Below are 17,608 nucleotides of genomic sequence, written 5' to 3'. Positions count from 1 at the left end.
AAGAACTAAAAATCTCAACTCGTCCTGTCCTATCTGTGAACGAGCTTTCGAACCTGGGCAAGAATCTATTTTCTGTGATGGCGACTGTCAGAAGTTCATTCACCGGCAATGTGCAAGCCTAACCAAACATCAATTCAAGCAAGTTGGTGAGTCAGACTTACCTTATTTTTGTGTTCATTGCACTTTGTCTAATCAAAACTCAGAAATAACTAATCTCAAACAAGTTATCACCGAGCTCACTGACAAAATCAATTCCCTTACACCGATGAAACCTGTTAATGTACATTCTGCTGTACAATTACCTGTACGCATGTCCACAAATCCTGCTAGCCAACCTCCAAACACTGCTACCACAACAGTGCAACCAGCTGACCGTAAATTTAACTTGGTCGTATATGGAGTTAGTGAGTGCCCTAATGGAACCAGTTGGCCAGACAGAATGAAACATGACATAGACAAGTCTGTTTCTGTTTTATCAAAGATTAACAATGACATCAATCCCAACTCAGTCAGGGACTGCCTAAGATTGGGCAAATACAACAAAGAGCAGTATCGTTCTTGTCCACTTTTATTAAAACTTAATCGAGCTGTTGATGTGATTTCAGTCCTTTCAAACCTGGGTGCCAACCAGGACAAGTCAGTTTCCATCAAACCTGACATGACCCCAGATGAAAAGCAAAAGGAAGCGTTGTTACTTAAAGAAAGGTGGTCACTATTGCAGTCTGGTGTCAACAAAGCTGATGTCAAAATCAGGTCGGGTTCTATTTACGTTAAGGGTAAGAAACATGGGTATGCCTCCAATTTAGTCTTCCACCTTGCAAATGCTAGTCCACCAACTATGTCTGTGGACAGTGATTCTACGGACAATGCTAGCCCACTGACTGTGTCTGTGGACAGTGATTCTACAGACAATGCTAGTCCACTGACTATGTCCGTGGACAGTGATTCTGCGGATAATTCTAATTGACCAAAAAAGATCTATATTTGTGTTTGCATAATTATAGAAGCCTTGCAAATAAGTTGACAAAATTTCATAACTTTGTCTACACTTCTCACTACAATATTATAGGAATAACTGAAACGTGGTTGAATTCTACGATAGCAGACAATGAAATTCTTCCTGCTGGCTTTACAATATACCGTTCAGACAGAAACACTAGAGGTGGAGGAGTACTACTAGCTATCAGGAATTCTGTTCCCAGCCAACTTGCAGACTGTCCTGTGAACTTAGAACTAATCCTTGTACATGTTGGCCTAAACAATCCAATTCGAATTTGCTTACTATATAACCCTCCAAATACTACTACTAGTCATAGACAAAACCTAATAACATACCTTGAGAAACTTACTGCTGATCCCAAGCCACTTGTCATAATGGGTGATTTTAATGTCCCAGATGTAAACTGGGCCACTTTAACTGCGTCAACTAGTTTTTCATCCCAACTGTGTGATTTAGTATTCCAGTCCAATTTGTTGCAGATAATTGACTGCCCCACACATATCCATGGCAACGTACTCGACCTTGTTTTTACCAACTGTAATGATGCCATCAATTCATTTTCTGTTTATACGGATAACACAATATCTGATCATTATTTAATAACCTTAAAAATGTCATTTAACTTTACTCATTCCGATCGGCAACCATCGAATTATGTATATGATTTTTCAAAGGCAGACTATGATGGCTTTTGTCAATTTCTCCTAAGCTGTGACCTTACTAGTTATTATAACTGTACTGATGTCAACGAAGCATGGACCTTCATCAAGCAACTAATTATTACAGGGATGAATCAATTTATTCCAAAAGTTAGGTTGAGATCCTCTCAATATCCTAAATGGTTTAACGCCATATAAGACACTAAATTAAGTGTCTCTGAACACTACGACGAAAGTTAAGACGACGCTTTTCTATACCTGCCCTTAATCGCTTGATCTGTGCAGAAGATAACTTACAATCGGAGTTACAAACTGTTAAATCTAATTACGAGCAAAGTTTATTAGACAATTTTGCCAAGTATAAAGACCCTAAAATATTTCACTATATCAAGAGTCTGTCTAAATTGAGATCATTGCCTACAGTCCTGAAATACAACTCCATCTCAGTGGAGACTGACAAAGAAAAAGCAGATATGTTCAACAACTACTTTTTCTCCGTGCTTACAGATAGTACTTCTGACTTACCCATGTTGCCTGAGCTAAATAGCTTAATAACCGATATATCAATCAATCCGAATGAAGTATTTGAAGTGCTAAATGCCCTCCAGATGAACAAAGCGTCTGGTGCAGATAATATTGGCCCTTCTGTATTAAAGAATTGTGCTGCTTCTCTGGCTCAACCATTACATTTCCTTTTTTCCTTGTCTCTAAGAAACGGTGAGGTGCCTTCACAGTGGAAGCACCACACAATTATACCAGTGTTCAAAGCTGGTGACAAATCCAGTGTTAATAATTATAGACCAATTTCACTTTTAAGTAATATCTCAAAGGTCCTCGAACGGATAGTTTATAATAAAATAATGGAAGTTTATTCAGACTTAATATGTGACAGGATTTCATATAACAAGGCTTCCACACACACAAATCAAACTTACGATTTTACCAGAAATGGATTGCTGGTCTAATACACTATCATATTTCGCACTGTACTTCCTTCAGCACTGGCAAGTCTGGTTTCTGTAGCAGCTTTCTTTCGACCCTGTCAAAGCCACGAGTGTGAGATTGGCACCATTAAATGGCCATGGCTTTGTGATAATGGTGTGTAGTGAGCTGGGACTTCACAGAGAGCTCGCCAATAGTGTTCTCAGTCAATTTGGAGTAATTTGAGGGCCATGGAGGGCCATGGAGAGCCCAAACTTGGCCTCTGGATTCCAATCGTCTTCTTACTCCATTTTATACCCGTATATTAAGACCACTGTCCACCCCCACCCTCCCACCCTATTACTACCATCTGTGATATTATTACCCGCTCGAAAAAAGCTGCTCAAAACAGGGCAAATTTTGGGTATCAGAAATGTATACACCCACTCAGTGATAGCTAGTGAACAGATGAACAATTGGTGCAAATTTTGTTTGCACAGCTGTAGGCACTGGGAAGTTATTACACAATGATTCCTTAAAATCGCCATATCTCCTAACAAAGCTTTGTGCATCGAAGCCTTGTTTTGTCAAATTCAGTCACATATCACATCATCGGTTTGGATTTTGTAGTAACAAGTCCACGTTACAACAATTACTGCTGTATTTTAATGATCTTTGCTCCTCTAAAGCACAAAAGGACTGTATTTATTTAGACTTTTCTAAAGCTTTTGACAGTGTCCCACACAATAAATTGTTATCAAAGCTATGGTTTAATGGGATCACCGGCAATTTATGGTCTTGGTTTCGTTCATATTTGACTTCTCGTTACCAATGTGTGTCTGTTAATGGCTGCCTTTCCAATGTCCTGCCTGTTAAGTCTGGTGTTCCACAGGGCAGTATACTAGGACCGTTACTATTTTTAATCTATATAAATGACTTATCTCATGTTGTAGTACATTCAACTATATTCAAGTTTGCCGATGACCTCAAGTGTTATCTACCTATAAGAACTCATATGGACTCCACTCATCTCCAACATGACTTGAACCTATTATATAAGTGGAGTACAGAGAACCTTCTTTCTTTCAAAGTTAACAAATGTGTTGTCCTACAGTGTTTACCATCATCAACTTCAGCTATCACTGTTTACAATCTTGATAATTTTGAGCTATCTAAAGTACCTCAACACAAAGATCTTGGCATCATATTTACAACAAACTTAACTTGGCAATCCCATTACGAAGCCATTACAGCTAAGGCTTATAAATCAATTGGTCTGATACGGCGAACATTCAAAAACACTATATCAATCCAACCCAAAAGAACTCTTTATTAACCTTAGTCAGATCAACCTTATTGTATTGCTCTCCTTTGTGGCGGCCCAATCTCATTAAGGATATTTCGATGTTGGAAAGCAGCGACGTGCCACCAAATTTATTTTAAACGATTTTACTTTGGATTACAAGGAAAGACTTATGAATCTCAAACTATTACCCTTAATGTACACATTTGAATTACTAGACATTCTATTTTTCATCAGATCATTAAAGTATCCTACTCCTAGTTTTAACATCTCCAATTATGTAACCTTCAATAATTCTAATACCAGATCATCAAATATCAAACTACATCACAAGATTTTAAGTAATTCAATATGTGCCAATTCTTATGTTTATAGACTTCCCAGATTATGGAATTCTCTGCCAGTAATTGACCTTACCCTCTCCTTCAACACAATTAAGCAACAGTTAAAGAGCTATTTATGGGAACATTTTTTAAGTAATTTTAATTCAAATAATAAATGTGACCGGATTTCACATAACAAGGCTTCCACACACACAAAATCAAACTTACGTTTTTACCAGAAATGGATTGCTGGCCTAATACACTATCACATTCCACACTGTACTTCCTTCAGGACTGGCAAGTCTGGTTTCTGTGGCAGCTTTCTTCCGACCCTGTCAAAGCCACGAGTGGGAGATTGGCGTCATTGAATGGCCATGGCTTTGTGATAATGGTGTGCAGTGAGCTGGGACTTCACAGAGAGCTCACCAATAGTGTTCTCGGTCAATTTGGAGTGATTTGAGGGCCATGGAGAGCCCAAACTTGGCCTCTGGATTCCAATCGTCTTCTTACTCCATTTTATACCCGTATATTAAGACCACCGTCCACCCCCACCCTCCCACCCTATTACTATCACCTGTGATATTATTACTCACTCGAGAAAAGCTGCCCAAAACAGGGCTAATTTTGGGTATCAGAAATGTATACACCCACTCAGTGATAGCTAGTAAATAGATGCATACTTGGTGCAAATTTTGTTTGCACAGCTGTAGGCACTGGGAAGTTATTACACAATGATTACTTAAAATCGCCATATCTCCTAACGAAGTTTTGTGCGTCGAAGCCGGGTTTTGTCAAATTCAGTCACAAATGTACTTTCCATTTTGCATGTCCTTGTTGTAATTGTGCTAAGCTCCCCAACCCTTGTAACTATCATTTATTGTAATAACTAGTTTCATAGGCTTTTGGTAATTAAGTTAAGTATAAGTAGTTAGTTTTATAGGCATCTGGCATTGATTGTCATTTGTCCTTCAGATCACCTTTCCAATCATACTGTCTTATTATTGTACCTACCATCCTTGTAATTTTGCTGTGTATCTGTAAAGCAATGAAATAAATAAATAAATAAATTCTTGACAAAAGTATCACTTTGTTTGAAAAGAAACTTCGCTGCTAGGCTGCCAAGAAAAGTAGTTTTTCTATTATCGTCTGCCATTACTCTACACCTGCTACTTTGATTGACCATATCTCATTGGTACTTCATCGTAGCGCATACAGCTATAAACATCATTAGACTCAGCACGGGATGGCAATTCGATTTGTAAACAAAAGATCACGTGACTACCTCATGAATACATGATAGAGAAATAACAAAGCAGACATTCAGTGGAGATGACATCACCCGTTCTTTGCTTCATATCACAAGTACTGTTTTGTGTAGAACAAAACTGTTATGGTATTATTGTTGTGTATGAAATTACCATTATATTTTTTAATGCATATTACAATGACAACACCTATTCTCAAGCAATTTTGCTTCTTGTAGGTTCACTTTGCCATTGATCTTCTGACTTAGTTTCTGCAAGGGTAACCAACGTGTTAATTGTGTTAATAAGTATCCAATCTATTCATGTTGATTAATTAATTAATTAACCCTTCGAGGACCAAATTAATTTTCAAGTATGGAGTAACGCGTAACTTTGTGTTATAAGGAAGGCAGTGGCCTTCTGTAAAACGTAGACAGATTATTGTTTGGCATTAACTGGCTATGGACGTGAAGAAAGACATAGGAAGGAAAGTTATGTAGTTTTTATCCCCAAAAAGTACTCACATTTTGCTGTAGCCCAGTGAGAAAAAATAATATATATAATATGAACAAAATGACTGAAAATGGCAGATTTTGGTTCTTTAAAAGTACTTTTATCAAGTCCTTTTGGCTTCATCTTTGCTAGTGGACCTAAACTTCTTCCAAGTTAACTTCTAAGGCTTCTTTTGAAGTTGGAAAAAGATTCTAAGGTGGTGTTTAGTTGAGTGTTCTATTAGGATTTTGGAAAGAACACAGGCAATCTCTATTATGAACCACTACCGTGGTTCATGATTACATGTACAACTTATGTGGAAAGTTTCATGGTTTTATGAAAAAGTGCACAACTTTTGCATTGTGCTGCTATCCTTTATTGTTGGAAATGATTCAGAGTGTTGACTTTCAGAGTTTTTCATTAAAATGAATATCTGTAGACCAGACATTGTAGTATTAATAGCCATACATAAATGTGGGCAACACAAAACTGAGTGTGAGTTATAGTTTTTAGCCATGGGAATAGATAGACCTCATATATTTACATCATGCACTTAGGTAGGTGTATGAGACATGTTGTTAGAATTCAAAATAATGTTTTGATTGACCATAAGTCATTCATGTCTTATTCATGTCTGCATGTATGATTTATGTCAGTATATGTAATATGTGTATCCCTACGACATCAGTGTACTGATTCATCCATGGAATATAGCAACCTGTTGAGTTTTGAACCATCAATGTCTCTAAATGGCTGGAGGCTGCACCCTTCAGACCTGCTGTTGGTAACTTAATGTTGCAGTTGGAAACCACCCTTATCTACATCCCTGGTAATGTCATTTAAAGGATATGTTTATAAAGTTTACTAAAGACCATAACAGGTAGTTCTAGATAATCAAAATTCAATTCACATATTCCTAGATTTTTGGACCTCACACATGAATTGTGAATAAACTTATGATTTAAGAACTGATGCACCATCAAAAAGCCACTTGACTTCAATTACATGGCTAGCTATGGTACACATTTTAATATACCATGGCCTTGATGTAGGAGTTACATGTTACTGAAATTCTGTAATTAAGTAAACATGCAGTGTTTTGTCCAACTCATTTAGATTTTAATGTTTAATTATATCAAAGCACATGTGAAAGTATTGTTTGGTTTACACAGGTTTTTCAATGGTTAGAAATTTTCTGTTGAAGCTTTTGGGTTATTTGCAAGTTTAAACTGCACAGACACAAAACCTACAATATAGTAAAGTGCCATCTCAGAGTATCGAGACACACGGTAGTGTGTCGTGCGGCCAAGAAAGCCGGCGGCCAAGAAAGCCGGCGACCACACCGTGAGCATATTTACAGGAAGAAAGAAAACAGCTTTTTCACGCATGCATAGCTCCATGGCCCTTTCTCCAAAGCACATTATTTTTGCATTATAGCTGTCCCCCAGGTAGGGTACACCACACAGCAAATTTGATTAAATTCGCAACAGCCATTTGCGAGATATGGGCGTCCAAAATTTCGCTTTAATTTCTTCGTTTTTTTCTTCTTATGCCGTACGGGGGCTACGGGGGCTTCGATTTATTTTTGCACACTTTGCAAAAATTGCTATAAAATGCAAACGTGTAACTCGATTGCCTCGATCTTTGGCACAAATGAAGAGCGTGTAACGATGGATTCACGTACCAAGTTTGTTGTAAATCTGAGTAATATTCAAGGAGTTATGGACGTTTATTCATGTAAAAAAAGATCAAACTTCTGTCACGGCTACAGGGTAAACCAAGTATAGAAATAACTTGAACATTAGTGTGTAGATAGGTTGATCATCGTAGCAGTGCCTTTTGATAGTTTGAATAGCAATAGAGTTACAACGACAAAGTTGTAAAGCAAAAACTAAGCAAGTGTAAAATCACGGGATCGAGATACTCTAATAGAGCAGTCACCACGGGGTAAAAAAGGTGTGCAAAAAATGTCGGGAAAAAAACTTACCAGAGTTCGAACCAGGGACCTCTATACCTAACACCTGCATCCTTAACCACTGAACCACTGCTACCTTGACCGATCACCTTACTTAATTTCTGCTTTATAAATGAAATTTCTAGTTGAAATCTGCTTATAATCAAACGTTTGTAATTTCATAGATCTACCAATAGAAGTACTAGATTGTTCTAGAACATTCTGTGTATGTTCTATTAGAAGTCCTCAAAAAAATGTGCACTCTATTAGAGTATTACAATAATAATTATCAAATATTGAATTAAATCATGCAATGAAATACATTTATAAATCTGTCTTCAATAATCATCATTGTATCTACATAGAAAAGAAGAAATGTGAGTAAAAACAAACCTCAAAGGCAGCCATAGGCTGGTTTTGGGGCCTTATAAAGTACAAAAAGGAGTGAAATCCACACAAAAACAGCCAAGCTGTGAAAAAATGGTGCGGCCTTAAAAAGCCTGGGTGAAAAAAGTTGTGAAATCAAAGGTGGTGGCCAAGAAATGGCTGCAATGATGTTAATGCTAAAAAAATTTAATAATGGCTGTGTGCATTGTTAAAATTTATTAGCATTAACATCATTGCAGCCATTTCTTGGCCGCCACCTTTGATTTCACAACTTTTTTCACCCAGGCTTTTTAAGGCCGCACCATTTTTTCACAGCTTGGCTGTTTTTGTGTGGATAGTAACTATCAATTATAATAGTTGTTGCACAGGTTGTTATTAATAGATGACACATTTACGTAATAGTTAGACTTCAGACCACAGGGGTCTAAGGCACCTGAGCAAAGCAAAGGCACTACTACAGGGCCTGAGGGTTACTAAATTATGTACTTAGACCCCTGTGGTCTGAAGTCTAACTTATTTAGACCCTTTCTGTGGTTATTATACCTTAACACTGTTGACAGCTGCTTGTAACAGAGAAATGTATAGTTAATTAGTAGAAACAAGCCATCACTCCACCCATAACAACAGTTACTGGTTTAAAATTAATTGATGCATGGATTGCCAGTGTTAGCTACCAGTGCAGGTGCATGTAATAAACATGAAAAGGGTCTAAGTAACTTAGACACCTCCAAAACCCACCAAATCCACCACAAAAAGGTCTAAAGTATGGTAGAAGTTTACTCATTGTTTACAATTTTGATTGAGGCACTTCTACTCATAGTAGCTTGTGTTTGGAGCATAGACTATCTTTTGATACAATGGGTGGTAGAGCAGGCCAAAAACAACTTTAACAACAATAAAAGTTACAAAGAGGAGATTAAGGCATACAGCAGACATGGATGACAATTCTAGGAGGAAGTGGGGCATTTCCCTCAGACAATTTTCAGATTTTAGCTCAAAAAGTATTTTAGATCATTTTCATTGTGTTGTAACAGAGATAATATTATTTAGTAGATACTTGCAGTTTTTATGAAATGTGACTGTTCTATTAGAGTATCAGACCTTAGTTACTAGTATTGGCTAATAGTATAACAGTGTAGCCCCCAAAATTGGCAATATTGTGTGTTTCATAAAACCATGAAACTTTCCACATAAATAGTAGTACACTCCTCATGACATGTAATTTTAGATATAGTGTCATCGCTGAGTTGGCCTTTGGTGACCTTTTCAGCCATTTTTGTGCAGAAAGTTGACCATTTTCGTCTTTAACTCCCTGAGGCAGTAATTAACTTGTTGAAACATGGTACCAAAATAAAGACCTTGCTGATAGAAACAATTTGGTTTTTATTTGAAGTCAATAAGTGATTTCATTACAAAGTTATGGTCATTTTTATTAGCTGCAAAATTTGGTAAATTTACCTGCCCTTGGGGTGTGAATTACCTGTGGGAAAATAATTATGCATAAATTTATCAAATTTTGCAGCTAATAAAAATACTCATAACTTAGAAGAATGAAAATCACCTATTCACTTCAAAGTTCAAATAAAAACCAAGTTGTTTCTATCAGCAAGATCTTTATTTTGGTACCATGTTATAACAAGTTAATTACTGCCTCAGGGAGTTAAAGACAAAAATGATCAATTTTCTGCACAAAAATAGCTGTAAAGGTCATCAAAGGTCAAATCAGCGATGGCACTATATCTAAAAATACATGTATTGAGGAGTACTATTTATGTGGAAACTTTCATGGTTTTATGAAACAGTGCACGATTTTTTGGTTGTGCCGCTATACTACAATGAAGCATGGCTTATGATTTAATATAATACACACGACTAAAATAAAATTCTTACACTTCACTGTGTTTAAGGGAAGAGCTAGTCATTTGTAAAAAGAGATAGTTAGCATGCTTGTGAAAATGCAAAATGAATTAATGGTATCAAGACACACGGTAGTGTGTCGTGCGGCCCAAGAAGCCGGCGCGTAACACCCGTGAGTATATTGACAGGAAGAAAGAAAACGCAATTTTTGCACCTCCGTAGCTCTGTGCTTCCTTGATGAAACAAGACGATTTTTGTTGTGGACATGCCCCCCCAACTGCAGCACTCTACATTCCAAATTTGAGCGAAATCGCTTCGCGCGTTCCCGAGATATGCGACTTCAAAAATTGGCTGAGTTTCTTCGTTTTTTTTTTCTTCTTCTTCTTCTTCTTCTTCTTCTTCTTATTTTTCTTTTTCTTGTCGCACACTTACAAAAACTGCTATAAAACTCGAACGCGTTATCCGATTGCCTTGAAATTTGGCACACAGAAGGGGGGTATATAGGCGCATCTCGGTACCAACTTTGGCTGGAATACCATAAACAGACAAAGAGTTATGAGCGATTATGCACGAAAAATAACACCAATATGTTGTCACGCCTACAGGGTAAACCGCGTATAGGAAGAAGCTGAAAATCGGTGGGTGAATAGGTTAACTATTGAACCTCAAACCTTTTGTGGTTTGAAAGAAATCGAGCTAAAAACCAGGAAGATACAGCGAAAAAATCAACAGTGTGTAACAATTACGCAATCGAGATTAGCTAATTTTTAATATTTTTATTTTATTATTATTATTATTATTATGCTTGCCACGCCTACCAGGTAAACCGCTTGGGGTAATGCTTTCAAAATCGCTGTACAGATGGAGTTATCATCTTAGAAAGGCCCTTCAATGGTGTAGAAGAATCAGACTTAAATCCACGGAGTTATAACACGAAATCCAACTTGGTGTAGCAAGTGCGAGATCGAGATACTCTAATAGAGCAGTCACCCTGAACAGAATTAAAGAGATCAGTTAGAAATAAGTAACCTGTATAGAGATCAGCTACAAACAAATCACCCTGTAGAGAGTTCAGCTACAAACAATTCACCCTGTTAAAACATCAGTTAGAAGAAGATTTCTTGTAGAGAGTTCAGATACAAACAAATCACCCTGTTGAAAGATCAGCTAGAAGATGTCACCTTGTAGATAGTTCAGTTACAAAGAAACCACCATGTAGAGAATTCAGCTACAAACTAGTGACCCTGTAGATACATCAGCTAGAAGAAGTTACCTTGTAGAGAGTTCAGCTACAAAGAAACCATTCTGTAAAGAGCTCAGCTGCAAACAAATCACCTATACAGAATTCAGCTACAAACAAATCACCCTGTAGAGAGATCAGCTAGAAGAAGTTACCTTGTAGATAGTTCAGCTACAAACAAATCATCCTGTAGAGAGATCAGCTAGAAGAAGTTACCTTGTAGATAGTTCAGCTACAAACAATTCACCCTGTACAGAGCTCAGTTAAAAGAGGTTTCCTTGTAAAAAGTTCAGCTACAAACAAATCACCCTGTAGAGAGATAAGTAAGAAGAAGTTACCTTGTAGATCGTTCTGCTACAAACAATTCACCCTGTAAAGAGATCAGCTAGAAGAAGTTACCTTGTAGAGAGTTCAGCTACAAAGAAACCATCATGTAGAGAATTCAGCCGCAAACAAATCATGTATAGAGAGTTCAGCTACAAACAAATCTCCCTGTAGAGAGATCAGCTAGAAGAAGTTTCCTTGTAGAGAGTTCTGCTACAAACAAATCACCCTGTAGAAAGATCAGCTAGAAGAAATCACCTCGTAGAGAGTTCAGCTTCAAAGAAACAATCATGTGAGAGTTCAGGTACAAACAAATTGTCCTGTAGAGAGATCAGCTAGAAGAAGTTACCTTGTAGAGAGTTCAGCTACAAAGAAACCATCATGTAGATAGTTCAGGTACAAACAAATCACCCTGTAGAAAGATCAGCTATAGAAGAAATTACCTTGTAGAGAGTTCAGCTACAAAGAATCTATCGTGTAGAGAGTTTAACTACAAACAAATCACCCTGTAGAAAGATCAGCTATAGAAGAAATCACCTTGTAGAGAGTTCAGCTACAAAGAAACCATCATGTAGAGAGTTCAGCTACAAACAAATCGGCCTGTAGAGAGATCAGCTAGAAGAAATTACCTTGTAGAGAGTTCAGCTACAAAGAAACAATCATGTAGAGAGTTCAACTGCAAACAAATCACCTGTAGAGAGTTCAGCTAGAAACAAGTCACCCTGTAGAGAGATCAGCTAGAAACAAGTCACCTTGTAGAGAGTTCAGCTAGAAGAAGTAACATTGTAGAGCTACAAAGAAGCTACCATGTAGAGTTCAGCTGCAAACAAATCACCCTGTAGAGAACTCAGCTACAAACAAATCGCCCTGTAGAAAGATTAGCTAGAAGAAGTTACTTTATAGGGAGTTCAGCTATGAACAGATCACCCTGTAGAGAGTTCAGCTACAAACAAATCACCCTGTAGAGAGTTAAGTTACAAAGAAACCACCATGTAGAGAGTTCAACTGCAAAAAAAATCAATCACTCTGTAGAGAGTTCAGCTAGAAGAAGTCACCTTGTAGAGAGTTAAGCTGCAAATAAATCACCCTGTAGAGAATTCAGCTACAAACAAATCACCCTGTAGAAAGATCAGCTAGAAGAAGTTACCTTGTAGAGAGTTCAGCTACAAAGAAACCACCATGTAGAGAGTTCAGCTGCAAACAAATCACCTGTACAGAGTTCAGCTAGAAACAAGTCACCCTGTAGAGAGTTCAGCTAGAAGAAGTCACATTGTAGAGAGTTCAGCTACAATGAAACTCCCATGTAGAGAGTTCAGCTGCAAACAAATCACCCTGTAGAGAACTCAGCTACAAACAAATATGCAGTGAAAAAGATCAGCTAGAAGAAGTTACCTTGTAGAGAGTTCAGCTACAATGAAACCACCATGTAGAGAGTTCAGCTACAAACAAATCACCTGTAGAGAGTTCAGCTAGAAACAAGTCACCCTGTAGAGAGATCAGCTAGAAACAAGTCACCTTGTAGAGAGTTCAGCTAGAAGAAGTCACATTGTAGAGAGTTCAGCTACAAAGAAACCACCATTTAGAGAGTTCAGCTGCAAACAAATCACCCAGTAGAAAGTTCAGCTATGAACAGATCACCCTGTTGAGAGTTCAGTTAGAAACAAGGAATCCTGTAGAGAAATCACCTAGAAGTATCGCCTTGTAGAGCTCAGCTACAAACAAATCACCTGTAGAGAGTTCAGCTACAAACAAATCACCCTGTAGAGAGATCAGCTAGAAGAAGTTACCTTGTAGGGATTTCAGCTACAAACAAATCACCCTGTAGAGAGTTCAGCTACAAAGAAACTATTCTGTAAAGAGCTCAGCTGCAAACAAATCACTTGTACAGAATTCAGCTACAAACAAATCGCCCTGTAGAGAGATCAGCTAGAAGAAATTACCTTGTAGATAGTTCAGCTACAAACAAATCACCCTGTAGAGAGATCAGCTAGAAGAAATTACCTTGTAGAGAGTTCAGCTACAAAGAAACCACCATGTAGAGAGTTCAGCTGCAAAGAAATCACCCTGTAGAAAATTCTGCCAGAAACAAATTGCCCTGTAGAAAGATCAGTTAGAAGAAGTTACCTTTTAGAGAGTTCAGCTACAAAGAAACCATTCCGTAAAGAGCTCAGCTGCAAACAAATCACCTATACAAAATTCAGCTACAAACACATCACCTGTAGAGAGATCAGCTAGAAGAAGTTACCTTGTAGATCGTTCAGCTACAAACAATTCACCCTGTAGAGAGAGCAATTAGAAGAAGTCACCTTGTAGAGTGTTCAGTTACAAAGAAACCACCATGGAGATTTCTGTAATCAATATATGTGACCGGATTTGCGAAAAGGGGTCTTCCACACACATCCAATTCCGTAAATGTTGGAGACCATAACTCAGTGTTCAAGTAACATAATTATTAACCTGAACATTTCACCATGTATTCAGCTATAGTGGTGCTCACCACTGCCCAAATATCAAGGCAATAGCTCTTTCCAATCTGAAGTTATCAATTGTCAAAGTTGGCAAATTGGACCCCTTTTCGCAAGTCCGGTCACATATGTATTATATATATATATAATTTGTACATTTACTGATAAAATATTTAAAGTACATCTACTTCATCTTTTCTTCTTCCTGTAGTAAAGAAAAAAACATAGGTTAAAAAAGTCCCAAAGCTGGCCATAGGCCGGCTTTGGGGTATACAAATACAAAAAGAAATGAAATCTAATCCAAAACAGTCAAGCTGTAAAAAAAGTGTGCGGCCCTCAGAAAGGCTATGGTGAAAAAAGATGTGAAATCCAAGGTGGCGGCCAAGAAATGGCTGTGATGGTAGGTTAGTAGTAAAAATTTTAATAACGACAATTCAGGTGAATTTTTGTGAAGCGGCACAAAAATTCACCTGAATTGTCATTATTAAAATTTTTACCACTAACCTACCATCACAGCCATTTCTTGGCCGCCACCTTGGATTTCACATCTTTTTTCACCATAGCCTTTCTGAGGGCCGCACACTTTTTTTACAGCTTGACTGTTTTGGATTAGATAATACTTTTGTTAATGATGCATTTAGTTCCTTGTAATGAGCTACCACAACCTGAACATGGAATAATCACCTGTGACTATGGAGATGATGGAACAACATCATATCAAGATGTCTGCCGATACACTTGTGTGGATAGTTTTGAACTAATAGGTAACAGCTCAAGGACTTGTCTCAGTACTGGGATGTGGAGTAATGTTGAACCAATGTGTACAAGAGGTGTGGTGAAACACCTGTTGGTTGTAAAGTAGTTTATCTTTGTTTGTGTTATATTAGTGTCCTGTCCAACCCTCAATCATCCTGCTAATGGAACTATTTCTTGTTCAAGTGGAAGTAACCAGGATGTTGTGTATAAAGTGACATGTAATTTTACATGTGATACTGGATACCAGTTGACCAGTGGTAGTCATAGTAGAACTTGTTTGAGTGATGGAAGGTGGAATGGTACTGAAGCTACTTGTGGGAGAGGTTTGGTGATTATTTAATGTACACTGTTGTTAAATAACAACTCATCAATAGTTCCTTGTACTCCACTCTTTCAACCTACTAATGGAGCAATCAGCTGCTCACTTGGTGATGATGGGGTGACTTCCTTTGAGGACACATGCACATTTACATGTAACAGTGGTTATGAAGTTAGTGGTAGTAATTTGAGGAGTTGTCAGAGTGATAGAAAATGGAGTGGTGTGACAACAACATGTGCAAGAGGTAGGTGTTAAACAAATCATTTCACCTGTGATGTAACTTTACTAATAGTATCCTGTCCTGACCTCCATCAACCTGACAATGGAATGATTAATTGTATGTTGGGAGATGATGGGGTGGCTTCATACCAAGACATCTGCAGATTTAGTTGTTCTGAAGGTTATGATCTGAGTGGTAGCACCTCTAGAATGTGTCAGAATAATGGAATATGGGATGGTACATTGGTCACATGTCATAGAGGTATGTAAGGGGATAGATGTATCATGGGCCTGAGTGATTTGCCTGATATGTACACCCAAGCTTGGCTGTATGCCAACAGTGAGGGTGTACATATCAGACAAATCATGAAGACATGTTATTCAAATGATATTTACCATACCTATTGCAAGCTGTATAATAATAGCCTGTGGCAAGCAACCAATCAACCAAGCCAATATGTGTGCCATCACTGGATTCATTTTATAAAAAAATTGGTTATCATTTGTATATAGCTACGTTTGCTTCTATAGAGGTTATATGTTTAAGTTGGTAACAGTTACTAGACACCATGTTTTTTGAGGCAAAAATCAATGGTACCCGTTCAAGAAAACGAAACTTTTTTTCAATTGTGACTCTGCGGTACAAGCTTACAAGCAGCTGGAGTTCAATGACCTGTTGTAAAGCAATACTGCTAAGCAATGAATAACATAATAGCTTCTTATTTTCACCAGTGTTCTTCAGCTTGTAACTCATGCATTCACGAAGGTATCCTTTAATTATATGGTAAATATTTAGCATGTCGTCAAATGGATAACCTCCATAGTATGTATGATCTTCAAAAACATTTATGGATGCAGGTCTTGAAATTTGGTTCATTTGTAGCACTGCTTGACTCACTAAAAATACTTTTTGGTCAAATTAGTGCTGACAGATAATTTAGATAAAATGCTTATCAAGATAATTTTCTATTATCATGATAAAGATAACAGTTTTTTTACTATTGAGATGATAGTAAACTTCCGTAATTTTTTTTTAAATTCCAAAAATATTCGGATGACATGTTTATGGAATTGTCTCTACTCTCTTGCCAATTCAACTTATAGACTGTTTTAAATTACTTTTAATGTACAGCTATTTGCTAAACTATCCTTAGATGGTCTGTACACCTGTATACTAATGTATGAAAGTGTAATTATATTTTTTTGTGCAGATCACTCATTATTGATCAAGATAAAATCATTATCGAGATAAAATTGGTCTTCATTATCGAAGATATAGGTATTTTCATTATCGCACAGCCCTAGTTCAAATGCCTGACACAATATTACGGTCAACCTAAATTTTCACCATACATTTCCTGTGAGGAAGCCAAAAGTGTAATGTCTATTACAACACTCTGTTGAACTTGTAATGGAGCCAAACGACACCTTTTCTGTCACCTTTAATCATCTGGTTGGCTGAAATATTATTTCTTTTGAGTAGACAATGCATGTTTCATTTTAGCTGCCAGCTCAACTTGTACATACTATACAGATATCACAAAAAGTGTGGCTTAATGAATTTACAACTGTTTTAGCGTTGTTATGCAAGCATGCAGATAGAGTTTTCCCAGCATTTTTTTTACGGTATCAAATACAGTACGCACATCAAATACATGATGGCTGCATACAAAAATACATACATAACAGTCAAGTGTTAGTGACATGTTGCTGCAGGAGTTGGCGAAGGGCAGACCATCCCTCATTAACACACCTCTTTCCCTCAAAGTCAATGGGACAGTGACCCAAGTAGAAGGAATCATGCCCAGATTTCAAGAAACCTCCCTTTGAAATAGCGATTCCTAAGTTTTTTGCAGGAACCCTAACACCCAATAAGTTTGGCAGCAGAAAAGACAGCATACAGTATGGCACAAGTAATTAAATTCATCTCTTAGGACAGGTTCTACTATTGTAAGTTTTATTACAAAAGATTGAGATACTCTAATAAAGCAGTCAGCTATACACTCATATAGAGCTGTCAAGTATACTAGAGCATTTATATAAACAAGTAGAAGGAAAAATTAGGAATTTCAAGTTGGATTAGGGATCAAAGAAAAAGTAGCCATTTTAGCTTTCAGCTAAATATATTTATAGCAATTTTATAGG

General features: G+C 37.3%; 1 protein-coding gene across 1 annotated transcript in view; it reads left to right on the top strand.

Moving 5' to 3' along the window:
- The window catches only part of LOC136248588 (P-selectin-like), a 43,869-nt gene that overhangs the window by 14,386 nt on the left and 11,875 nt on the right, over positions 1-17,608 (top strand). Inside the window, exons 7-10 of the mRNA XM_066040357.1 lie at positions 14,811-14,999; positions 15,057-15,248; positions 15,300-15,488; positions 15,537-15,725. Coding sequence (XP_065896429.1) covers positions 14,811-14,999; positions 15,057-15,248; positions 15,300-15,488; positions 15,537-15,725 — 759 coding nt within the window. The remainder of the gene's footprint in view (positions 1-14,810; positions 15,000-15,056; positions 15,249-15,299; positions 15,489-15,536; positions 15,726-17,608) is intronic.

The sequence above is a fragment of the Dysidea avara genome, chromosome 3 (genome assembly GCF_963678975.1).
Source record: "Dysidea avara chromosome 3, odDysAvar1.4, whole genome shotgun sequence".
NCBI lineage: Eukaryota > Metazoa > Porifera > Demospongiae > Dictyoceratida > Dysideidae > Dysidea > Dysidea avara.
Note: the sequence above shows the minus strand (reverse complement) of the source record. Positions and strands in the feature narration are given on the sequence as shown.